Source organism: Eretmochelys imbricata, chromosome 4 (assembly GCF_965152235.1).
Source record: "Eretmochelys imbricata isolate rEreImb1 chromosome 4, rEreImb1.hap1, whole genome shotgun sequence".
Classification (NCBI taxonomy): domain Eukaryota; kingdom Metazoa; phylum Chordata; order Testudines; family Cheloniidae; genus Eretmochelys; species Eretmochelys imbricata.
The window spans coordinates 18015537-18042116 of record NC_135575.1 but is presented as its reverse complement, the minus strand read 5'-3'; the positions used below and the strand labels follow the sequence as shown (position 1 = coordinate 18042116).

At 40.6% G+C, this 26580-nt stretch overlaps 1 protein-coding gene across 3 annotated transcripts in view; it reads right to left on the bottom strand.

Moving 5' to 3' along the window:
• Positions 1 to 238: 238 nt before the first annotated feature.
• The window catches only part of ANXA3 (annexin A3), a 33778-nt gene continuing 7436 nt past the window's right edge, over positions 239 to 26580 (bottom strand). For 2 of the 3 annotated variants that reach the window (XM_077814923.1, XM_077814924.1), the window contains 11 exons: positions 18988 to 19075; positions 17260 to 17354; positions 16366 to 16479; positions 15241 to 15331; positions 8938 to 9017; positions 8006 to 8062; positions 6715 to 6808; positions 5530 to 5625; positions 4591 to 4649; positions 4218 to 4340; positions 239 to 454 (listed from right to left, as the gene is read on the bottom strand). In XM_077814923.1, coding sequence (XP_077671049.1) covers positions 395 to 454; positions 4218 to 4340; positions 4591 to 4649; positions 5530 to 5625; positions 6715 to 6808; positions 8006 to 8062; positions 8938 to 9017; positions 15241 to 15331; positions 16366 to 16479; positions 17260 to 17354; positions 18988 to 19075 — 957 coding nt within the window. In that variant the 3' untranslated portion in view covers positions 239 to 394. Of the gene's footprint in view, positions 455 to 4217; positions 4341 to 4590; positions 4650 to 5529; positions 5626 to 6714; positions 6809 to 8005; positions 8063 to 8937; positions 9018 to 15240; positions 15332 to 16365; positions 16480 to 17259; positions 17355 to 18987; positions 19076 to 21567; positions 21629 to 26580 lie in introns of those variants that run through there. The other variant, XM_077814922.1, reaches the window with a different exon arrangement.

Below are 26580 nucleotides of genomic sequence, written 5' to 3'. Positions count from 1 at the left end.
AATAAATGGTTATCTTTGGAATAACTTTATTGACCTTCCATTGGTTTGTATTCTGCCACCACCCCGAGGTAATATCACTTTTTCTGACGCTGTACAGCTGTAGAAAGATGGCAACTTTTTCCAGACAGACTTTTAGCTTACAGGGGAGCACTGTGTATAGCTGGAAGATCTGGCTTCTGATAGTCTAAGCACAGTTTATCCAGATGCCAGCAGGTGGTTAGATAACAGCTGGAAGAGATGCACTAAAACAAACATCTGTTTATTAGGATACTTGATGAGAAAGCAGTCAGCATGTTGCAATTTTACAATTGCTTAAACATTTAAAAAGCTTCAGAAGCAGCATTACTGTAGGTAGCAGGAAAGCAATAGCCCTGTGCTCCTTAGAAATTTACTTTCAGTCATCCCCTCCACAGATCATCAGTAGTGTAGTCTTGTAGTCCCCAGAGGTATCAGACTGTGCGGAGGAAAAAAAATAAAAGTGACATTAGTGACGATCACTGTATGCTTTCGTTTGCCACTTCTAAAATGATTTCTCCACACTTCCCCCCACAACCTTTTTGGGCCAACCCAACATCATCATGTTAAGAGGAAATAAGATACTTGATCCTACTACTGAAATGAATAACTGAACTTCCATTTTTTTTTTTTGACTGGGAGAAGATTTAATCCATCATGATTGCAGTAAAATACTGAACCAGTGTCAAAAAAAAAATCATGATTTTACAAAATCAACATACATCAGACTTGCTGCTAGTTTTACCTTCTCCATTTTGTAACTTTAAATTGCTGAAGAGGCTGTTCAGTACCAGTTTTCGTTTCCTACTTAGCATTTCAGATTTACATGGAGACTTTCTACTAGTAAAGTTGACACTTAATGCACATCTGTGGTGAAAAAAGACAAGTCCAGGGCCTCAGTAACTTCCCTAATAGCCTGTGCTACATTTACAACCAACACCACCTTCTGATATAGTGAACTTCCATAGGTCCAGAAAGCGGAGATGCTTTACCAGGCTGTACTCCTCCATCAGGGGTTTGTCATTTGGATTTGTGCTTTTAAATCTCTTAAATACAGATTTCAGGCTACTATTTGAAACTTTTGGCCCATGTGTATTTAAAAAAAAAAAAGGATGGTAACTGTCATGTTTTGAAAGTCAACTGTGCATTATTAACAAACGATTTTGTTTTGAAGTGATAGATCTCATGCTAAAGTCTTCATTAGCCCCCCACACACTACAAACACCCTTGCACATGCTTAACTGTGAGCATGAGCAGTGCCGCTGAAGTCATAGTTAAGCGTTTGCAGGATTAGGGCCTCAAGTTTCAGTACTGTTGCCTGCCTGCAGCAGCTTTACAGAAGTCATAAGAGCCTTCCAGCAGTAGTATTAAAAAACCCCCACTCCCCCACACTACAATTTATGACGCAGTTCATTATAAATGTTAATCTACATTTGCAATAGCACACATTTTTTAAGTTACGTTTACAAAGCCTCAACCTGGTTTAAATCCATGGGCAGGTTTTTAGTTCTAAATCAACTCATTTAAATTAATGACTTAATTGGTCCACCCAGTACTAAACCAGTACTCAAAGACAGGCAGAAAGTAGCTGAGTGAAAATTGTTTAACCATAAACATAAAATCCAACACCTTCAAGCCCCGGCGCCTAAAGTTAGGTACCACAAATCTACATTTAGCCTCTTAAATGTGTGATCTCACTTTCCAGTATCACAGGAAGCTACAGGGGTTCAGTAATTCTGAAAAGTCAGGCAATTTTCACTTTTGAACCTATAAATGCAGATTTAGAAGCCTGCCTGTAGACAGCAGGTCAGAAAACGTTGACCACAGGAAGTTGTACAAGTTGAACTAATTGCTGTAAAAGGCTGTGAGAGTATCAATTTCATTTTAAGCCAGGTTTTTTTTGGTTTAGTTCAAACAGATGCTTAATCATTTTAAGCCACTCAAGGAAAAAAAAAAAAGAAGTGTCCAGAAATGGGTTTGCATGAATTCAATTACATATGTTAGAACGACACCTTTAGTTAAGCCAGTCCAACTTTCTCATGAAGAGAAGAATCTAAGACTATGGAGGAGTACTCTGCAGCAGAGTGCCGGTATTAAAGAATACATAATTTTTTTCAAAATGTTTGGGGGGGGGAGGGGGAGAAGAGAGAGGGAGAGAGAACACACAGTAGCATTATTACATTACAATGACAAGATTCTTTGAAGGCTGGATTAATATTTAAATGGTATGAAAGATATGTTGTTCCCCTACAAGCTTAGCTACTCCTGGCATTTGTGTTCTACAGACATTAGCAATTTTATTCCATACATTTCCATGTGTTTCTCAGTGTACGAATTAAGTTATAAACAAGTTGATAGTTTAAAGGGCTCTGGCCCATTCAGTGAGTTTATCACTGATCAGTACCAGCTGATTGGTCAAAAATGGAATCCCATGTAGGTTTTCAGAACTCGTGCTTTGCCTGAACTAAGAAAAGTGGACAGGTTTAGCACACGCTTTAGCTAAACCAAACCTAAAATGCTACCATTTTTCCCAGTGCAGATGTAGGATAACAGACTACAACTTCCACCAGATGAATCAAGCAACAAGGCCTTACCCTGAATCTACACTAGGAAAAGAAAGATCAGGCTTAGCTAGCTCTTTTCCTAATCAAGAGAAAGCCTCAGGCACCCACTGATTTTGTATGGAACTCTAGGTTTTATCCTAAAGAAGAATTAATAAAACTCTAGATTACCACATGATTATGGTGCAGTTAGTTGTGATGATCAGCACTGTGCAATTCAGAGCTACATTATGGAACAGGGCTTGTCACATCAGTTCCACCCCTAGCAACAGAACATTGTGCATCAATTTATGAAAGAGGCTGACAGAAAAGAATCACTCAAGACTGTTTATTCATTTTTTAAAAGTACACTTCTGATTAATCTCCCAACCTCAGAAATATTTGAGCAGATGAGAGGATGTTGGCAGTTACTTGCTGGATTTAAAGCATTGAGGCAAGAAAGGATATCTGGTACATGCTCAGAAGGACTACCTGAGTGACATTTGGGGGTGGGGGCGGGGAACCACTCCAGCTTCCATTAAAGCAGAAAAAAGTTGAATAAGTCATTGGAAAGAGAAGGAAACTGTAGTCAGTGTTGTATGAACATAACTTTAAGAACTAAACCATTGTGTTCAATCGTATTTAAAATGAATTAACTATCTCTAAACAAAGTCACTTTAAGCCATTGGCATCACTTTCACAACTGGACTTTCACAACTACCCTGTTTCAGATAGCTAATAATGGTCCCTGATCTGCTTCTGAGACTATGAAAATTAGCTACCATACCACAAAACTAGTATTAGGGTGTAATGCTTCCCTGATGCAGGTCAGCTGTGGGAAGAGTCACTGCAAGAGGCAGTATAACATCAGGAAACGGGGTCCTAAGCCTGCCTTTTAGCAATTTTCAATTCAGCTTTAAAACAGATGATTAAATGATTCTCTTAATGTTAAGACGTTTACTAAAGCTAGGCATTTCCAAACGTCCTGGGTATCAGACAGTATGGTCCTGTTCTGCCCTTATAATAGACTGAGCACCAAGGAGCACTCTGGCATCCTGCAGAGCTTCACTGGGTACTTCATTTTCTCCATTTATACCTGTTCACTGAGTCCTCACGTGGAGTCAGTGAGCTATGCTAATGGTTCACAAGTCTCTAAACATGCATTACTCACTGTCTGACAGATCAGCCTAGCTTGCCCACTGTGGGCTTGACATGACCAAACTGAAGTCTCTTATTTTTCCACCCAAAATCCCCCACTTCCTTTCCACCCCATTCCCTTGGGAATTACACCACCATCTTCCTCCTAAGCACCTTGGGCTCCACCTCCCCATATAACTGGATCGAGTCTTGCCTCTTCTTTCTACAAAATGCATCAAATGTCTGGCACAATAGCACACATTCTTGTCTATTTCCTAGTCATCTCCTACCTCCAGCTCTCTGACCTACTCAATTGCCATTTTACTCCATTTTGTCCAGAACACAACTGCTAAAGCCAAACTGCTCTCCTCTTCAAACTCCTCTACTTATAACACATTTGGCACTTTCCAAATATAAAACTTTTATACATACCTCAAAGAGAAAAAAATTCTATTACAGGAGTGGCACATTTGTTAGGCAACTTTGTTCCAATATGCAAAAAGAGTTCATTAAAATAATTCTTACTTTTATAGCAGAGTACAAGGAGCAGCCATAATGCTTCTTATATTCAGCCCGAATATCCAGCAGGTCAATTTCTGATCTGGAAACCATGATTCTATTAAGAGTGAACTCATCAGTTCCAGCACCCTGATAAAATAAAAGAGAGCCATCTGGTACAATACACCATATAAAAGCATTATGCAAGTTAGGCTAAAATCAGCATCTCCATTTAGAAATGGCATTCTCCGTCCTACTTAATCTAACTCCAGGAATTACCTGTCGTAAGGGACCAGTGTCATGTTTATTATTTACAGACATCTTACAGACTCTTAGAAACTTGACATTCTCTTAAAGATATACAAGAGTTCAAGAATGGGTATGGAAGCAGAAAACCTACCTTCAAAGATTGGTGCAGCCTTTCAGCAAAGAATGCAGGAGTGTTAGTCACACATTGAACTATTAAAAGAAAAAGTTAAGAGTTAGTTTAAATGGCCTGCTCTACAACGATGCCACCATATAACTTGCTTTGGCTTACAAGCCCTCACTATGAATGGACAGGACATGCATGGCCAGATTTTCAAAGCTAGGTAAATACAATTGTATGCCCAGCCTTGTACCTGTAAATGACTGACATGCATGCACAAGTCAGGTATATACACACATGCACCTGGCCAATTCTGCATGGACTTTATCGTTCTCTTCCAGGCTGGTAAACCACATGCATGTTACACACACTCCCATGAGAGATGTACCCATTTATATGAAGGGTGAATCTGGCTATAGATTTTTAGTTAAAGCATTTCTGTTGTTAAGAACAAGACTTTATAGAACCCTCAGGCCTGCCCTGAAAGTAAAATACTCTAGTGCTTTTGAAATGGTTCAGCAGTATGGGTGGCTGAAGTCTGGTGACGAGTAAAATTAGTCATTAGCGTCACTACTAAAAATATCCCCAAGTATGGTTGAGGGTTTTTTGGCACTTGCAAAGTCAGTATAAATGAGGAGTGTGCCTGGTGTATAGGACTTAGCACAAAGCAGTCCTGGACCAAGATTGGGGCGGCTAGAGGCTATCACTGTACTAATTATAAACATCAACATAGTTGAATATATGCTACTAACTAGAACTAACAAGCTCTCTCTTCTTTTTGTAAGCCCAAGTCAGTGTTACAATGCTTAATGCAGGGATACTGCTTATCACTAAAAGCAAGAACTAAAGTCACTGTAAATCAAACTATTCAGACTAATATTTTACCTATCCTCCTCTTTTTTTTTTTTTTTTTTGGTTTAAAAAGGCACAGCTTGTTTTCAGCCATGTCTTCCTCCTCCCCAAGAATCTTACCAATGGCTAAGAGTAAATCCTCAAAATGCCCTGACATTTCACCCTGTATACTTTCTTCAATGGTCTTCTTGCTGATGTTCCTGTATTCATCAAATGCTAAAAAGATAACCAAACATACGTAGTAAGTATATCAAACTATCACAAGGAAATGACTCAATGTTCTCATGCGTCAGGCTCCATTTGGGGTCTGATCCAAACCGTAGTGAAACTAACGAAAGTCTTTCCACTACCTTCAATATTGTTTGGAACATGCCTTTGATGAACACATACCCTATGATGAGAGCAACATTAGCCATCATTCTAAACTAATCAAGGTGTATATATGTAGAAATTTTGTTAAGGAACAAACAACCTTCAAGGGCCATCATTTTAACATTCACCATTTTCCTTCTCAAGGCAGTTTGCCTCTGTTCTTTAATGCGGTACGTCAGACCCCGCTTCAGTTAGCCCATTTACCTAATGGTCTTGCTTTAATAATCATAAAATTAGGAATGACTCAAATATATTGAGTGGGGTGGAGACAAATTTTATCCACTGAAGGCTTTCACAATCCCAGGTTTCTTTATGAAAAAGAGGGTGTCTCATGCAGCACATTCCATCAGCCGTAAGGCAAAGATGCATTTAGTGAGTCACAATATAGCAAACACAATTACTTCCTTATCAGAGGCTTGCTTGGTCCCCAAGTCTGCATGACATTCGTACATGCCAACAATTACATTTAAAGCATGCTATGCAATCCACAGTCTTTGGCGACAGGGATAAGTAAAAGACGACCTGTTGCCTGGGTTTAAGATCAAACTTTCATCTCTTCTCCTGCAAAAGTAGGAATGAAAATACCTTAGAGTAAAACTACACAGGAAGAGCCCATTTCAAATCTACATACATATTGATATGTGGCACACTCAACAAGGACAATACACGCCTCTTAGACCTATTGTTTCAGTTTGCAGCCTTCCATATGTGAACAGATACAGTACTGGCTATCTTCACAACCATAAGAGCTAGAAACTCAGGGGTTTTTATTCTGCAAGCTTTAGCAAAAGCTGATGGACCCACGGAAGTGATGGTGGGACAGTAACAGTGAGTGGCACCTCAATCCAAATTACACATAGAGATGCTTGGCTATAGAAAATAATCATCATTTACTAAGAAATACCACAAAATGGTCCAAAATCGATTTCATACTTAATTTCAGTTGAGGTATGCTCCTAAGGCACAGAATTTCAGTGAACTTATCTTCATCTGTACCCCATTTCTTCTCACCAGCACTATAGAGAACCTATTGCAAGGAAAGAAAGAATGTCACTGTGGCCACTAGACTAGACTTCTCAAAAGAAGATTGTTGAGCCATGCCACTGCAAACTAGTCTCTGCATTTTCCATAAGTTTTCGGAGGACAGGATTCTGAACCTGGCCGATGCAATGGACTTCACTGCAGTGCTGTGGTGTTGCTGTCATGGGCTGCTGAAACTCAAGCCTGGAAAGTTGAACTAGTTCTCTCTCTCTCTTCCCCCCATACAAAGCAGAACTTGCCTGTCTACTGACCTACACTGGAACACCTTCTACTGCTGGAAGACAGACATTAAGGGATTCATATTCAAAGTGAGAAGGAGATTTTTCTATGAATGACAGAATGGAAATATTTGCTTTATGAAAGATGCAATTTATCACAAAGTGAATGTTAGAGTTAATTCCAATACATCAAATACAAATCAGGACTTTATAAACATGTCTTATTCAGGAATGGGGGTTCCTTGGAGCTTCCCCCCATCCATTCCACTCAAGGGCATCAGTGGCTATGGTGTCTTCTTCAGACAGAGACTTCACTATAATCCTCCCACTGGCCGAACTGGGGATGGTGTTTTATGGATACCATGAGCACCACTCACACAGCAGCCCCAGGCAGGTTTTGAGCGAGTTATGAGCTGCACTTGCAGTGCGTGAGCCCAGCATTGCTGGGCCCAAATTCTGCACCTCACATGGTGGCAGCAAGGAGGGGGCAATCCAAAGTTTTACACTGTTAATGGGAAGTCTGAATAAAATGAAACTTTCCCCATAGGCCATTTAAAAAAAAAACCCCGCAAAGAAACCCATGTTCATGTCAGCTCTCACCACAGATAAAATGGCAATACTTACACTTCAAAGGTTATTACAGCAGTTTAACAATGCATTGTTGGAAATTGGGAAAACTGGGTACTCTAGACCGGATTATATATAGAAAACTAATGCCAGTTATAGGAAGGAGATAGGGAAGGAAGGAAAAAACAAAAAACAAAATAACTACACACATGTCCTAATCTGATGGTCTCCCTGCCCACTCCATTTCAACTTTGGGGTGTTCAAAATGCTGAATTTCTTGGGTGTGAGCCATCCCTGTAAGATGCTGTTTAGCAGATAATTTTGTATTGCAATAGAGAACACTTTATATCTACGTGTCAAGTGCAGCTTGGTTCAGCCGCTGTTTTGCTTTGCTGTACCTGTGCATCCTTTTTTGCAAGATGTTCATCCACTTTTACATTTTCATCTCTTCTGCCCTGCAATAAGGGAGAGTGAACTTTAAAGCCCATAAAAGTGCAAAATTTGAAAGTCTCAAATGGTCATACCTTCTCCCAGTCACCCACCCAAGAATAATTATTGTGGATTGTGAAACAGTAGCTCTTGCCAGCATCCTCCTAGGCCCAAAATTTGTCTGACAGTGTCATTAAAAGCATTGTGTGGGGAAGGTTGAGTACGAGCATTTGGGGCCTCCATGTGTGGTCTAAGGCTAAAGCCACCACTCCTGCTATTTCTCCTCTTTACTTCACCCCCACTCCGAACAAGCCTGGAGTAGTGACTCCCCCTCATCATGATCAACAATGCTGGGATCCAATAGGAGAGCGATGAATGAGGAAAACCGCATCACTCTGCTTCTTATGGGATAGGTCAGAGCCTGACGCTTCAAACTTTGGATTTAGTACTCCTGAACTGAGCATGCAATAGCAAAGGTCAAAGCCAAGCCACAGCATGAATTGGCCATTGGCTTCACCACACAACTCCTCAATCCTGATCTGTAACACCCCAATTGCTACGGTGCTAAGAGTCCAAGAAGAGGATGCCAGTTATGGTTACTTGTGCTAAAACTATGGTGCTGTAACTGGTATAAAAGTAGCCAAGGATAAGAGGAGACCAAATCCATCTCAACCAACAAGTCCAGATAGGGACTCTGATCTCTCAAGGGGAAAATATCAGTACTCTAACCTACCATGCCACTCTCTTACCTTAAATTTAAATAAGCAAAGCTATGCACACCCTGTAAGTACTGTATCAGTTGTCAGATGATTCACTAGGACTGCCTATATTTACAATTTCAAGTAAAATCTAAATATCAAATCTGTACAGTAATTATGTTGACTAAGTTGAAGGAACTTACATCTGCCAGAGTTAACAGGGCTTTTCTGAAGTCACCAGAGGTGTCAGAACTGATGTCATCGCCAAGACTCTTCTTATATACTAAAAACAAAAATAATCAAACATTTTATTGAATTCTGTAATTTAAAAACAAAAAATCAAAGGTAAGATTAGCAAAAGCATCTAGATGTTAAGGGAAGATCACTGACCAGTAACGGATTTGTTGTAGCCTTATCCTCCCAGCAACAACTCTGACATATCAATGTTATGGTACTATGCAAGATTCATCAGTCCACCGACATAGGTTAGCCCCACAATCCAGTCTTTTCCCCTTAATACAGTCACATGCATGGTCATATATCTAGGATCAAAGAATGCAGGCCATACCTACAGAATGGGGGACTGTATCTTGGAAAGTGGTGAGTCTGAAAAGGATTTAGGGGTCATAATGGACAAGCAACTCAACATGAGCTTCCAGTGTGATGCTGTGGGAACAAGGGTACAATTCTTAGATGTATAAACAAGGAAATAGTGAGTTGGAAAGTGATTCCGCTCCATAATTTACAGCACTGGTGAGACCAATACTTAAAATAGCATGTCCAGTTCTGGTGTCCACATTTCGGGGCGGGGGGGGGGGGGGGAGGGGGAAGAATGTGGAAAAACTGGAGAGGGTGCAGAGAAAAAAAAAAAAGTCTTAAAAGTGACTTGAGGGCTGAATACAAATGCTATACACAGTGGGAGACTTAGAAAGCTCCATCTGTTTAGTTTATCAACATGAAGACAGGTTATTTGATTACAGTGTAAAAGCATTTTTATGGGAAGAAAAACACCAGGCTCTTTAATCTGGTGGACAAAGGCATAACAAGAACCAATGGGTGGAAGTGACAGCCAGACAAATTCAAATTAGAAATCAGACAAGTTTCTAACAGTGAGGGGTTTAACCATTAGAACAAACTGTGACATTGCACTCTATAGGATTTTATGGAAAATATGCTAAGGAGTGTGAATATAATGTAACTGGAATATGCTTCATGCACAAGGTCTCTTGTAAGGTATCATTACACAGTTTATAATCTACTGAGTGTGTTCATCCTATTTGTATGTATGGATCATTCTTGTATCTGAAACTAGAAATATGAAATATAACTGAGGTCCTATTGTAATTATGCAAAGTGTGGGCCATTAATGGTGGTTTGGAATTTTGATAGCTCCTATTAACCAGGACAATTGACTGTAGATGGCTTGTTTACTTGTAAGTCTTCCTATATACCTGTGTGCTGGCAAGGGGGTAATGAAGTCTTACAGTGACATGTGATTATGGCACCTGAACTGGAATCCATCTACAACCTGGTGCTTTTCCATTTAGAAGGAGGGGTGGGAACCAGAGGTGGACAAAGGATTCACACCTTGCGCAAAAGATATATAAGGGGGTGGAGCAGAACAAAGGGGGCTGCAGTCATGAGAAATTCCCTAGCTACCACCTGAGCTGGAACAAGGGCTCTACCAGGGGAAAGGATTGTGCCCAGACTAGGAAGGCATCCAGTCTGTGACAGAAGCTTATTGAAACATCTGAGGGAGAGATTTTATCTGTATTCAGTTTTCTTACAGTACTAGGCTTAGACTTGCATGTTTTATTTTATTTTGCTTGGTAATTCACTTTGTTCTGTCTGTTACTACTTGGAACCACTTACATCCTACTTTTTACTTATTAATTAACCCAGAGTAAGTGATTAATATCTAGGGGGGAAGGCAAACCGCTCTGCATCTCTCTCTCTCAGCGTTAGAGAGGGCGAACAATTTATGAGTTTACCTTGTATAAGCTTTATACAGGGTAAAACAGATTTATTTGGGGTTTGGACCCCATTGGGAGTTGGTATTGGAGTGCTGGAGACAGGAACACTTCTTAATCTGTTTTCAGTTAAGCCTGTGGCTTTTGTGGGATGTGGTTCAGACCTGGGTCTGTGTTTGTAGCAGGCTAGTGTGTCTGGCACAACCAGGCAGGGCACTGAAGTCCCAAGCTGTCAGGGAAAAAGGGCTCAGAGGTAGTCTCAGCACATCAGGTGGCAGTCCCAAAGGGGGTTTCTGTGACCCAACCCGTCACACAGACCACCAAGGGAAGTGGTGGATTCCCCATCTCTTGACGTCTTCAAATCAAGACTGGGTGCCTTAACTGAAGATATGCTTTAGTCAAACAGAAATGATTGGGCTCAAAACAGGGGTAACTAGGTGAAACAAAGGTCTTTGCAGGCTGCTCTGTGCTGGTTACAGCTTCAAAGCAGATGCTCAACTGCTTAGATTCTCTCTGTAAATATTAAATTGATTGACATTCTTACCTCCTGCTTCCTGACTGACGGAGCCATAATACTGATAGGCTGTTGCCATGTTGGCTAGGAGAAGAGGGACCTATAACTCACACCTGGAAACTATGGCAGGAGTTCTGCACATAGAAATTAAAATGCTGAGAAGTAAAAAGAAACTGAGCCATTATTATACTATTACTTGCTCATTTAACAGATAATTAATGCTACAACCATGTCCTTTTTCTTAAAAAAGAGTTTTAAAGATTTCCCCAAGCCTGAGTTTGGTACAAAACAAAACGTTTATCATTTCCCCCATTTCTAGGTTTCCACAGTCATTTATAAATTCAAGTGTTGCAACGACAGCAGTGTTACACCGCAAGTTACAATGAAAAGTGATAGGGCTGCCAACTTGAGAGCAGTGTTCGAGAACCAAGGGAAGATTTGACATTTTTACCCCTTTAATAATCTTCATAATTCCCTAATCATTTAGGTACTTATATGCCCTCAACACTGAGCTGCAAGGGTTGCATCATCTGCAAACAGGTCTCTTAAGATGATCTCCTTCACCTTAGCTCTGAACCTTGCAATGTTAAGCAAGCCTCCATCATCTCTGGTGCTAAGATAGGCACCTTCTTGAACATCATGGAACGTGTGTTGAGGTGGGAATGAGAAGTAAATATTAAGATCTGTTTGCAGATGATACAACATTTGTGGCTCAGTGTTGATGCTCTACAACATCTTATTACCAAGTTTTCCGATTCATGCAAAATCTTTGGGCTAGCAATAAGCTTGAAAAAGACCATCATGCACCTAGGCTCTTCAGAACCAGTTCCAGATATCACCTTAGATGGTGACAGTCTAGATGCCGCTGACTAATTTTGCTATCTTGGCTCTGTTGTTACCAACAATGTGGATCCTGATGCTGAGCTTACTAGTAGAATCAGCAAAGCAGCCAGAAACTTTGGTCTTTTGCCAGACAGAGCCTGGAACAATAACAAATTGTCAACTAAAGTGAAAATCCATACTCAGGAGACATGTGTTTTATCCACTCTTCAGTATGGCTCAAACATGGACAACTTGTGCCAAAATATCAAAAAAGACTAAACAGTTTTCATATCAGATGCTTGTGTAAGATTCTTTGAATAAGTTGGCAAGACAGGGTGACAAATGTGGAAGCGTTAAATCGTGCTGCTATGACATTCATGGGAATGTTGATTATTAAGAAGAGACTCAGGTGGCTTGGACATGTCAAGTGAATGCCGGATTACAGGATCCTGAGGAGCGTGCAGTACTCTGATGCTCAGGAAGGGTCTAGACAGAAAGGCAGACCGCTGCGCAGATTTCAGGGTGCTTGCAAAGCTGATTAGTATCATTTAGAATCTGGGAAGGGGGTGCAGAATACCACTCTGACTGGAGGAGTCAGCTTGTAGATGGAGCAAGGGATTGTGACGCGGATTGGATCAAGATTTGCGATGACCAGCGTCAGAGGAGGAAAGAATCTGCTGTTTGGATTCAGAGCATTGCTAATGCGTGGGTGTGCGCTGTGGACAGGACTGTTACTCATGCATTGGACTGATTAGCCATCAGATAACTCACTGGCACATGCCCCATGCTCCGCAAAGAGTGATGGTGCCATTGATATACCCTCATCACTGTAGTATGCAAGAGTCTCAGACACTTGTGGATTTTATCCTTCCAACACCTCGGGGAGGAGGGAAATATCTTCACCTTAGACAGGACCTGAAGCACAAGGTAAATTAAGCAACTTGTCCAAGGTCACAAAGAAAATCTGTGTCTGAGGTAGGAATTGAACCCAGCTCTCATTCTAGTGCCCTATTCACATACGCCATACTTCTGTCTCCACGAGCTTTTCTGTGCAAACAGACAGAACTATATAGTGACGTGTTCATTAAAGGGAACTTTTTTTGCTTTTCATTTGTTTTACCTCCTGCCTTCAGTTTGCAAAGCTTCCTGTGGAAGATTATATAATGCATTACAGTAGGCAACTCAAACTGCTCCTTATATGGTACTTTAACTAGCCTACCACCCAAGAAACTATAAATCTCCTAGGTCTGAATCCAAACAAGGCCGTACCACACATTAGATGTATCTGTTCCAAGCATATGCTTCCACAGTTTGCTCTCCTAATGTTCAAATCAATCTCACTTGCCATACTGCTAAGCAATTAGTCTCCTGGGAAAGGAGCAGAGTTGTTGCGAGTTACCATGAGAAACAATGCAATAAAAATCAAGTTTTCCTGTAATTATGTACCCACACATACCGCCCCTCCCCCAAACACCACACGTTCTGGTACATGAACATTTAAAATGAGAGCTGCAAGAAAGTTACTGCAGTGGTGTCAGGAGCCTTTCAACAATTTGTTTCTGCTTGACATGGACAGTATTTTTAAAATAGCATGACAATGAATTGCTCAGAGAATGTGTACGGCAAACAAAACATTGAAAAATTTACTTAGAAACCTCAGTCTATCCTAGAATTAACACCTATGAGACCATTAGGTTACTGGATGCTATGCATGCCAAAGAAACAGCTCTTCAGTGGAATCACACAGGCTACGCTGTGAGCAAGGGGGGGGATTCCCAACTTCGCACACGTACTCGTGTTAGCACAGCGAGAACTAGTGGGAGAACAAGCAGTAGTGTTGCGGCAGTGGCATGGCTTACCTGCCCTGAGTACATACCTGTGAGGTTCAGGCAGGTTTATACTTGGTCTTCCTGCTGCTGCCCGTGCTACTGCAGCTACACGGCTATTTAAGCTCATGCTAGCTCTCTGAGCTAGCACAGCTAGCTACATACAAGATGGCAATCACCCCCCTAGCTCACAACGTAGATGTAGCCATAGTGCAATGCTTAGCCATCGGTTCTGCACGTTTTTCCAAAACACTAACGACGATGGACCCAATTCTTTGGTATCCATCCACTGGATACAACTGGAGCGGCAGTCCCAAAGGTGCTGTTTGAAGCTCCCATATTATGGAACCGGTTCTACGCCAATCCTGGTGTAACAAATACCAGCCTTAGATAGCCTCAGTTACTTTGGATGGCTCTATGCTATGGGAGCAAGTATGGTAAACTGGAGTAACAGGAGTGCTCTGGCCACGCCCCCTCAATATTCCTATGCTGTGGGAGAGGGTGGCATAGGAGACCACGATGCTAGATCTTCACGATTGGGACACTGGCGTAATCGTCACCTGGGTAGAGCCAGTGGCTTGATGGCACAAATGGGCCAGTAAGAGCAGTGTAAAGGGGCCAGAACGCAGAGGAGAATCTGACCCACAAAGTTTTCAGAAACCAGCACCCTCCCCCGCAGCATCTTAAACTTTATATTAGGTATGTTCAGACACGTGCTGTTCGGTAAATACACGTGATTCAGAAGTGCATCAATTATTAAAATAATTCTCCCAGACTCATATGCCAAAGTTTATTTGCCAAGAGTTTGTATGGCCGAGTCATTCGCTCCTGAAAGCGGAGCTTATAATGAAAAAAGACAAATTTTAAAGTCATTCCTATTAGTTGCTGTTTGTACTGTGCACTTTAAAGTAATTGCACGCACAACTCTAAAGGGAAAGAGCCTAATATGCAAGATATAAAGGAGCACATCGCCACATTCCATAGGGAAGAAAAAAAATCCATTACTGGCCAAGCCATGCATCTGAAACTGGAATTTGGCTGCAAGGGTAAAATTTTGCCCTCAGATGCTTGCACACGGCTCTAATTTCAATAGGAGCTGCCTGCACAGCGTGTTCTTAAAAAGCAAATTTGTTCCTAAACATGGAATTCAGTCCTGTAGGTCCTGGAGTGGTACTGCATGCAGAGCTCATGCATCTGTTAACCGCACAGTACGCTGAATCTGCAATGACTGAAAAATATTTTTTGTATCTAAAGCTCAACTTTCCAAATTCAAAAAAGAGTCACTTTTCATAGATCACCTCAAGGAGGTTATCGAGCACTGGGTAGGATGCAATCAGGTAATGGTATTAATATACATGTGTGAGAAAGCATTACCTGTATAGTATGCCTGGGATACCTCTTTCATTTGCTTACTGCTCCTGGAGGCTAGGATTTCTATCAGTGCCTTTTCGTTAGTTCCACTACCCTTAAACAAACAAAAAAAAAAAAACCAAAACCAACCACATACAGTTGACAAAGAAAAAAAATACACAGTTTTTATAGCGGTTGTTTGGGGATTAGTTTCAAGTGAACTGAAGCATGAATTGTGAACATCACACATTGTAATACCCAAAATACTGTGATTTCAAATATCAAAATTCACGCAATTCACTTTAGCAAGGAAATAAAGTTTGTGAAAAGATTTAACTACTGAATGAAAAGTTATTTGATCCTATCAAGAGATTATTAAACCTAATGAGCTGTTTCTCAAATCTGCAACTAAGGGAATGAGCCAGTGATAATAGACACCAGGTTCTGCTAGAATCCACATGCAGCTCTGAGAATGCAGGTCACTCCTACATTTCAACACATTTGACATTCTAATCGGAGGACTGAAGCACAGAACAGACATGCCACAATAAGTGTTGTTTTAGTGACCTGAAATAGAAATAGGCAGCAGAACACCAAACTCATATCCCCACTTACAACAAAGACAGGAATTGAAAACAGTTTCCGGCAATTAATAGCTATTAAATTGTGGCATGGTTTCCCCTGCCTACTTATAACTGAAGCACTACAAAAATGTTATAGCCCGCCAATATGACACCTAAAAAATGGATTAATTTTTCCATCACTCTGATATTTTGCATAACAAACTAAGGAGTAGAGACAATTTCAATTTGGTTTTAAAAAATTCCATTTTGACCAAAACAAAGATTTCAGTGAAAATTTGGTTTTGGTTACTTTTTGTTGTTTTCTCAATTAAACTTTTTTGAAATATTTTGAAAAAAAAAGTCATTTCAGATGTGTGGAACCCTCACTTCCCCACCCCAATCATAAAAATATGTTAGTGTTTTTCCTCTCCCTACTGAAACTAAAATTTTTTTTCATTTGGAAAAAATGTAATGGAAAATTTTAAACAAAAAAAAATTTCATTTCCTTTGAAATTTTTTACAAAATATTTACCTTCTTTCTAAACGCTCTAAATCAAAAGTATGAAACATTTGCTTGCAGACTTACTTTCATGGATTTCTTAAGCTGTTTAGCATCAAACACAGCTGGTGGTGTTACAAGTGCAACTATAACACGCTCCAGATTGCCAGAGAGATCACTCTTCAAGTCATCTTTCAGGTCCTAAACAAACAAGCAAGACCCAGGGTGATTAGATTGCACTTTCACAGATCACATTATTTCCAGATGAAATGGCAAGTTTAGTTGTTGCTATTGGAATAATTCCACCCTGCTTCTCCTCAATCATTTCTACTTTCAGAAGCATCTTGCTCATGGCTGTGTCGCTTTTTGAGGTTTCCTTCCAAACAAAACAAAAAAACACAAACCACTACTATTATTTAGAAAGCTAATTCCACTCTTTCAAAATTAAGGCTAAATTAAGGTCAGTCCACTTTATGTCTTAAAAACAACCAAAAAAACCCCCACCCCAGAAATGTAGATATACTGATTCTCAAGAGAAAATGGAGGAGGCAGAGAATCAGATTCATGTTTTAGTTGGTCCGGGAAAAGGCAACTGCAGATGCTGGAAAAGGGACCTTTTAACTCCCAGCCTTAACTCATTTGTCATCTTCCCAAAAATAAATGGTAAGAGTTACTTTATTTCAGTGCCTAGTCCACACTGAAACAAGAGGGGCACTCGTTTGGCTCCTTGTTTAGCACATGCTTCATTGCTTAATGGTGCACTGAAAACAGTTTGTATTGGTTAGTTTTTTCCTAATCAAAGCGTTCCTTCTTTATTCTCAGAGCTAGCTATAAATTCAAATGAGTTACTTAGATGTATTCATTTCTCATATCCTGCCTCATAATTAAGCAATATTAGGGTTTGTGCACATACAGATTAGTTTTGCATAATGAAGATGCTACAGGATATTTTTACTGTCAGCTATCCTCCCCAAGCTGTACCTTTCCTGAAGCTGCCCTGTACTCCTTAGCCATCAGCTGCCGCTGAGCATTTGATCTCTCAGTGAGGATGCTGATCAGTGTTTTCTCATCCGTCCCTGAAAGAAAAATCATTTTACTCAAGGTTGTTCAACTCCCAGTTTTTTTTACACAACCCAACAAAACTCCTAATGCACTGAAACTAAAATGAGTTATTCCAACTCGCTTGAATTCACTGGGAAAAGAAGCATATTATTCACTTTTATACTTCAGCAAGGAAGCATTTTAGTAACCAAGTTGTCCTCACTGATTTGTCAATTTGTTCTGAAACTAATCTCCATCCTGGGCGCTGGCTGAAAGCAAACAGAAAAGGAGAAGGCAAAAACCCCTTCAAATGGAGATGAGACCTAGCCAGAGATCTTAGTGTCAGGGACTTTCAGGGGGGGCAAAAGACCTATCTGGCTTCAAGATTAAAGTCGATAAGTTCATGGAGGAGATGGTATGATGGCACAACATGATTTTAGCACTTAATTGATCTTTAAATATTCATGGTAAATAGGGCCAATGGCCTGTGATGGGATGTTAGATGGGGTGGGACCTGACTTACTACAGAGAATTCTTTCCTGGGTGTCTGGCTGGTGAGTCTTGCCCACATGCTCAGGGTTTAGCTGATCGCCTTATTTGGGGTTGGGAAGGAATTTTCCTCCAGGGCAGATTGGCAAAGGCCTTGGGGGTTTTTCACCTTCCTCTGCAGTGTGGGGCATGGGTTACTTGCTGGAGGATTCTCTGCACCTTGAAGTCTTTAAACCATGATTTGAGGACTTCAATAGCTCAGATATAGGTGAGAGGTTTATTGCAGGAGTGGGTGGGTGAGATTCTGCGGCCTGCATTGTGCAGGAGGTCAGACTAGAGGATCATGATGGTCCTTCTGACCTTAATGTCTATGAGGTGGTTGAAGTAGTACCCCCTTATCAAAATGTGAACTTGCCCAGTCATCATAGTTACTGACTGCATGGAGGCATTACACCTTGAATACGGTGTGCAGCTCTGGCCACCCCATCTCAAAAAAAAAAAAAAAAGAAAAAAAAAAAAAGAAAAGATGTATTAGAATAGGAAAAGGTACAGAGAAGGGCAGCAAAAATGATTAAGGGTACAGAACAGCTTCCATATGAGGAGAGAGATTAAAGAGACTAGGATGTCTTATCTGGGAAAAGAGACAACTAAGAGGGGATATCATAGATGTCTATAAAACCATGACTCCTGTGAAGAAAGTGAATAAGGAAATATTTACTACTTTATATAAGAACAACCAGGGTTCACCCAATGAAATTAATATTCAGTATGTTTAAAATAAACAGAAGGAAATGTTTCAGTGTCAACCTGTGGAACTCATTGCCGGGGAGACTGAAGACTAACAGCATAACAGGGTTCAAAAAAGAATTAGGTAAGTTCATGGTGGATAGGTCTAACAATGGCTTTTAGCCAAGATGGTCAGGGATGCCAGAAGCTGGGAGTGGATGACAGAGGATGTATCACTTGATGATTACCTGTTCTGTTTGTTCCCTCTCAAGCACCTAGCATTGGCCACTGTCAAAAGACAGGGTACTGGGTTAGATGAACCACTGGTCTGATCCAGTATGTCTGTTTTTATGGCACACCAAATTCCAGCATTTCTGTGCAAAACCTGACACACAGAATACCATATCTGCTTTTCTGTAACAATATAGGAGTGAAACTTAGATACATATTTACCAATTCCTTTGATTGCCTTCCGAACAGTTTCAGCGTCCTTGGATGCATTGAAACCTGTGTAATCTCGAATGGTTCCTCTGCTTCCAACCTAGAGATCAAAACAACATTTTGAGATCTAACAGCAACAAAAATCCCCGAAGAGTTTTAGGTTCAAAGTTTGACAAACTGTTTTCAGTTGCTTCATATTTTCACCATGGCAACAATAAACTAGTGTTTAAAATTTAACTGAGCTCAGTGCTGGGAGTGCAGATTTCCCACATTTTAATCACAGCTCTGATATCAACTCTCTCACTGGCCTTATGCAACCTTACCTCAGTTTCCCCATCCATAAAATGAGGAGATGGCTCCAGAGGTCCCCAGTTCAAAAAGCCTAACGCAAGCTGCGGCAGCTCAAAAAGCCCAGATGCTGTAGCTGGGGCCTGTAACATCTCATATCCTCTGGGGATATGATAATACATACTCACCAGTGGGTTATATACACACAATGATTTATTAAACCATGGTGACGTGTTTTTTCAAACTTATTTCTGTAGCAAAAGACACTCATTTTTGGCAGATTCACCAGCAAGGTTGGTGCCAATATATCCCCTGTTCACAGGCTTTTTGAAGCATTCATCATCTTGATTAGTGATGTGGAGATTTGTTCCCCTCCCATCCCCCCCTGCTTTTTTATTATATTATTATTAATTATTATGATGATGATGATGCCAGGATAACCTTTTTGTATTGAAGGAAAGCTCTAGCATTGACACACAGGGGAAATGGCGATTGCACAGGCTTGAAATTCTAAATATTGAAATAACTTTCAGTGAGGCCTCTGGGCATGACTGGAATATAAATTTCAAACAAAAACAAAAATAATCAGATTATAGCAAAGCAAGTTACTTTAATCTCAATCATAATTACATTGCTTTCCCCACAAAACACCAATGTGCCGGAGGGAAGATGATCATTTTTAAAGCAAGCAAAATTAGGTCTGGGTGGTAACAGGGATTGCATCGTGTTGCTGAATACAATTTATGGTTAAATAGATCTAATTCACAGTGGACACTAGCTACATTGATCAAAAGCCTAGATTTTTTTTTTTTTAACAAAGAGCTTCTACATTGTTTGAAAAAGGTACAAACACTGCTTTTTATAAGCCAAAATCCTCTTTCCCCACTACACCCAAATTGTGCAGAATATTATCAGTGAAAAATGTATCTGAAGTAAAAGGGTTATTGACTCATTGGTGGATGGTGCATTAGTGTAGTGGGTTAGCGGCTCACATAAAATGACCTAAATTCAATTGCTGGGGGATAAAAGGGAAAGTGAGTTTGATACTTTCATCTTACCTGGGATAGCTAAAGTTTTTCAAAGTGGAACCTGCTTTTGGATGTGTCAATTTCATGTCAATATTTTGACAGGGGCCAACCTGAAACACCATAGCTTTGATTTTCAGAAGTGATGATGAGCAACCACAAATCCAGCTGAATTATGGGAGCTGCAATAGTTCATCTAATGAGATTCGGGGCCTTGGTGTATCAAACTGGGCACCCCAAAAAATTGCACCACGGCAATCAGTGGCAACTTTCAAAGATTTGTTTGCACATGTACACATCACTAACGTACCACAACACAGTACGGTTAGCAGTCACTCCTCATGAGAAGGCCAGGACGGAAACAGAAGGGGTTGCACAGGTCAGGACTCAAGTGAATCCACAGATGTTGGAAAGCTTCACCCCCCGCCCCCACCCCACTTCTCATACTCTAGCTAGTTCCACTCAGTGCCTTAGCACAAATCTTTATATTAAAATAATTCCGTTAATAGCTTGGTTTAAGCCTCAACTCTGACCTGCTTTAAAGTTACTGAAACCTGATACAAAGGACTCTATGCACTTTAATGATCTTATTAAAGTTAAGAGCCACTGGCCACAGAAAGATTAAAAACCACATATCATTGAACAGAGACACGTTGTGAGCTTCTTTTGCAGTAGCAGTTATAGTTCTTATTTCCAAGGCTACACAGACAGTGTCACAGTTCTGGGAAACTGCACCTGTGTTTCCCCCTCATGGTCAGTAAGGGCACCTACTCGAGGCTTCGGGCTCATCGGCCCTCACCTTTCTTGGGCAGACACCTGTCTCTCTTCCTCCTGATCAGGGTTTTTGGAGGCAAGGAATTGTGCAGCCTGCACTGTGTTCCCTAACACGTCAGACTGCCTACACAGACCTGCGCCTGCGCTTGATAGCCACTGAGGACAAAGCAAACAGCCTAATTGCCCACAGTTATAAGTTACCTCACAGCCCTTTCTCTGCAAGCAGATTTATTCTTAAGGTGAAAGCATTTCAAAGAACACATGAAAACAAGCACTCTGGTAGATAATCAGTCCTTCAAACTGAATCAAATTCATAACTGCCTTAGCTCTGAACAAGCACACTTAATACACAAGTTAGCCTTTTCTTTATACACTTGGGGTCTTTGATCTTCAGAGACTTTGTATCAGTCAGACTGATTCTCTCCTCAGGGATAGCTTCAGAAGGTGGAGTCTGGAGGTGGGACTTTGCATTCATCTCCCCCCAGGTATTTCTTAGGAAACTTACAACTTTGTCCCAAAAGTTCCTTCTCATCTGGCACATTGTATGAAATAGTCTTCTAAAGCTCGTAACACTTCCCAGGGTTTACACGGGCCACATCTCCCTCCTAGAGAGAGAGTGAGTTACACATTCCCACAACAATACATTAACTTTGCATTTAAAATACAGTGGACTCCAAAGCTATTTAAACTTAATTCAACAAGATCTCCCAAAGATATTGCAAGAAATTGCCGTATCTGTTACAGACCTCTCATGTCAATTACAAGGAGGTAAATGAAAAGTGCTACACTGTCGATTTTAATTACCATTAGAAATACAAACCAAACGTATTTGCTAACTGGATGTTACAAACTCAATGAAAAATTTTAATTTTCAAGCTTTCAGGTGGGCATGGCAAACAATGACAAATAAAAATCCCACAAGATGCTGCTCCGCAAAGTTTTCACTCTGTTTTTACAGTGTATATTGTTACATATCGAGACAGTTTTACTTACCTTCAAATCATCTCTTTTCTCCACAGATTGACACTGACCTGATTTCCTTCCTCCTGCCCCCCACTGAGTTGTACGGACAGTTTGATTTTGCTTTTCCTGAAGTGTTTAACACTGTTTTCATGGACACTTGATTTTGTCTTTACTAACTGAATGGAGTTTAATCAACACCCTGTATTAGGAAACTTTGCAAGCTGAACACTTTTGAAGTTGGCTCCCCCAAGTAAAACATTTTGGGGGGGGTTATGATTAACCAAGTGCTGCTATACTTAAAGGATTGCTATATATAATTATAGAATTAAAGACAAAAAAGCATTAACGTTAGTTTAGATACAGATCTGAAGGTGAAACTTCCTCATGAAAGTAATAGCAGTAAGCTTCCCTGTATAGGCTGTTTGGCAACTCCTGGAGTATTGTTTAATACCAGGATATGGTGCAACATTATTGTACAACTACTGCCTTCATCACGGACTCCTTCGCTACACCTCGTTCCCACAAAAGTTAATAGCACTTCTTGGTGAACATATGTCAAACACAAGCAAGTTATTCCCCAGCTACTAATGTATATCTTGTGAATTATTGCCTGCTGACAAAAATACTGTCCACTGTGGCTACCTTAATGAAATACATAAACAGGGAAGATTTACTTTGAAACAACAGCAGTGGTAAGATTCAGTCTCAGACTCTGACACGGAATAACCTCGGGGTCCCAATAGGACACCCCATCATTGTTTTTGTAGTTCAATATGGGATAATCTGAACATGACCTTCCTTCCTAGAATATCCAACAAGGCAGTACACAGAGCTCCAGTGGTTAACAGTGAACTGTAGAGTCCCAGAGTGATTATTAATTTGTATTAACAAGATTGAAATTAACACTAATTACTCAGATCACATTATTTTTTTTATTAGAAGCAACATGACAAGTAGGGTAATTTACTATGTACTTAGCACCCAAACATATTTAGGGTATGCAAGGAGAACTTTATTAACTCTTGCAGCTCTGGAAACCTAGATCTTCTCTTCAGCAACAGAACACTTAAAACCCTGGCAGCAGCACCAGCTCCCTCGCACTACTCCAACAGCGTTCCTCAACCCTGTCCCTGACCCAAAAGGACACACGGTTGGAGACAGAGCGCAGTCTCCCTGCCCACTCTACCCTAGGGGGTCTCCGCCGAGATTGTCAAGCATTGTGCATTTTCACTGGTAACCAGCCTGAGATTAGGCACATATTTTAACTACCTAAACCTGGTAATTGACATTATCTGATCCATGTTTTCAGAAAAGAAGGGCCAAATACTGTCTGATAGGTGACATTTGGTAACTTAGTCCACGAAACACTTCTTTGGATTTAAGTCCGTAATAGGCTAAAAAGTGTTCTGTGGCCAAAAAAGTTTGGGAAATGCTGCTCTACATCTGTAAAAATAGCAGTACCAACACAGTCCCTCTCCCCCATTTTTTGGTGCTCTCTCACAATTGGTATGGAAGCTGGCAACTTTCCTCACCAGCCAGATGAATTATCAGCCACGCCCAGATTAGTCTTCAGCTTTTACCTCCAGCCTCCATTTGTTGTCTAAACAATCAAGCTCACAAAACAAACAAAACTTCCAATGGGGGCTCTCTACCTAGCCACAACTCCTAAAGCTTTCTACCAGGAGTTTCTTTCCTCCAGGGTCTATCATAGGAGACTGTCCCTTCCTGTAGTCCAGCTCCAGCTCCACACACACCCCTTCGAGGCAACACTTAGCCAGTTCAATTATGTTGACTAATTTAGACTGTAAAAATCTGTGGCTGGGACTTTGTACAGAGCCTAGCATTATGGGCCCCTGGTCTCAGCTACAGTCTGTAGGCACTGTTGTAATGCAACTAATAAAATGAAGAACTAGAAAATGTCAGCTAATGGCAGTCTGCTGAAAGAGCATTGGATTGAGGATATTTCAGTTGCTCCCACTGAAGGGTTACTGTAAGGCAGTGCGAGTGAAAAATCTTGGGAAGAAACTGGACAAGCTTTGAAAAAAAAAAAAATGCACTGATCAGCTACATAAGACAGGAAATCCATAACCAGAATCCTATTTCATTTCCTTGCCCTACTTGTATTTAAGTTTTTTAAATGAGGAAACAGGGCTATATCCTTATGGGTGTGGAGAAAAAAAGCAAACAGGCTATGACCTCAGTCTTTCAGGAATGTTGACTTAGTTACATCATTTAAAAAAAAAGTTACCTTGTCCTGATTCTGCACTCCTATCTGTTCCACTGTTCTGGACATGTCTGGGCTCAAAACATTATTATTATTATTTTTGACAGAAATAATAAGTATACATGGCTAGCACTTTCCTGAGATTGTTCCCACCAACACTGCATTGCCAGTAGAGTGGTGCACTGTATATACAGTTATCCCGAAGACAAAGTCTCTGCTATTTTTGGCACACATTCACTTTATTCAGATAACCCTCTGCTTGTCCTGAGGAAGCGTAGTTGAATGCAGGTCGAAACTAAATCACGGGAAGTAACCAAAACGGCACTGTGACCTTGCATCCCATACCCAGGCATGACTTCCTTTGGCTTTGGTGGGACTTCTGCCTTGCATGTGGACTGCAGTGCTGAGCCAAGTTTCTCTTCCTTATCCCTTCCTGTCCCACAACAAAACAAAAACAAGAAAGCCATCTGCCTACAAGCAGATTAAGCATCCCAAATCAATCAGATTCTGGATATGAATACCTATGAATGATAATGATAAAACCAGGATTTTAAAAAGCATTTAAGTGAGTTAGGAGCAGAAGTCCCATTGCAGGTGAATGGGGCTTCTGCTCCTAACTCATTTAGGGTAAGTCTTCAGTGCAATCAGAGGTGTGATTTCAGCATGTGTAGACATACCTGAGCTAGTTCAAATCTCTCGCTAGTTTGGGTTCCAACAGAAGTGAAGCCATAGCAGTGTCAGCTGTGGCTCAAGTACAAGCCTGCTAGAGACGTGACTAGCTCATGCTGCTATTCGTAGCCTCTGACTGCAGTGTGGATGTACCTTTAGGTGCTTTAAGGTCTCCTCTACAGAGAATGATACTCATGGAAAATAAAAACCACCCAATTAAAACCAATTCAAAAGAGTTGCTGTATTACATTAAAGGTAAGGGTTGTAGGATCTCCTAAGATTTCACTAATTTTTTAGAAAATAAACTGTGATAATGTTTACCAGTATACTATGATGTCCCAGAAATTTAGACTTGAGAGAAAATGGTGATAAAATAAATAAAGTCCATTTTGTAATTCAATACCCATTTTTTAAAATTGTTTGCTCATTTACTTGGCAAGGTATCTCCCACTTGTGTGTGAATTAGCAAAAACGTCTACTCTTCACAGTGCCAGTGCATAGGTGGATTGCTGCACCCACATGGAGTCATTGAGTTCAGTGGGGGTGCAATGGTATCCATGTGCTATCAATTGCAAGGAGAGTGCCTAATCACGCAGAATAGATGTCCAGACTAGAGGAGGCATTGAGTGCAGTGCTTTTCAGAGTGAGACAAGTTCAGGTTGAGTTTGTCATTGAATTTCAAGAGTTCCAATTATTTTTGCTACCAAAATTTCTTGAGTTTTATATCTTTCACTAGTTTATCCAGGCCAAAAAAAAAAAAATCCAAACAAATATTCTTGTTTATTTCTAAAGTTTAATCACAAGCTACTGCTGTAGACTGTGAATGTGTCAGTCCAGCCTGCTACAGTAATAAACCTTTTAAAAAAATCTCACTAAAATCATCCCACCTTCAGCATTTTGACAGCAGGTGGGAAAGTTACTCTACAACCAGCTACTATCTTTACAGCCTTGGTAATTATTTGGTCAATTTGCATGGCTGGCTAAGACATCCAGAGGTGGAAAACAGTCCTTTTTGGGGATTCTCGCATCTTCACCTAAAACACTGAGACTCAGGTCTGATCTAACTACATTGCTCAGGGGTGTGAAAAATCCACAAAGTTATAAAAAAGTTATACCGACCTAACTGCCTGTTTAAAGTGTGCTATGTTGACAGGAGCATTTCTCCATTGCTACTACCTTTCAGGGAGGTGGAGTAACTACACGCTCCTCTGTTGGTGTAGCGGTACCTTCATTTAAGTGCTCCAGCTGGGCCAATGCAGCATTTTAAGGGTAGACCTTCCCTCAGAGACAGGACACTGGACACCAGGCTGACCCAGTATGGCAATTCCTGTCTTCCAGTTTCATAAGCATCTGATGTTCTACAAATCTCAACTTATTTTAATAAAGATAGGCTGAAAAACTGTAGCCAAGTATGGAATCTACAATCTGTTTTTTCCAGCAACTGGGGGGGGGGGTGGGGGAAAAATGGTGGTGGTATATGGTAAACCAGAAAGGTAACCACACTCATTAAGACAGTCACTAACCACCTGGGTTAGTGTGAATGGGACAGATGAAGCCACACCTTGAAAAGTGACTATTTTACAAGTAACTGACTCGTGCCTCAAATACCATTTCCTCACAGTTGAAGATTTGCCTAAGTTCTGATACAGCAAAACTGAGAAT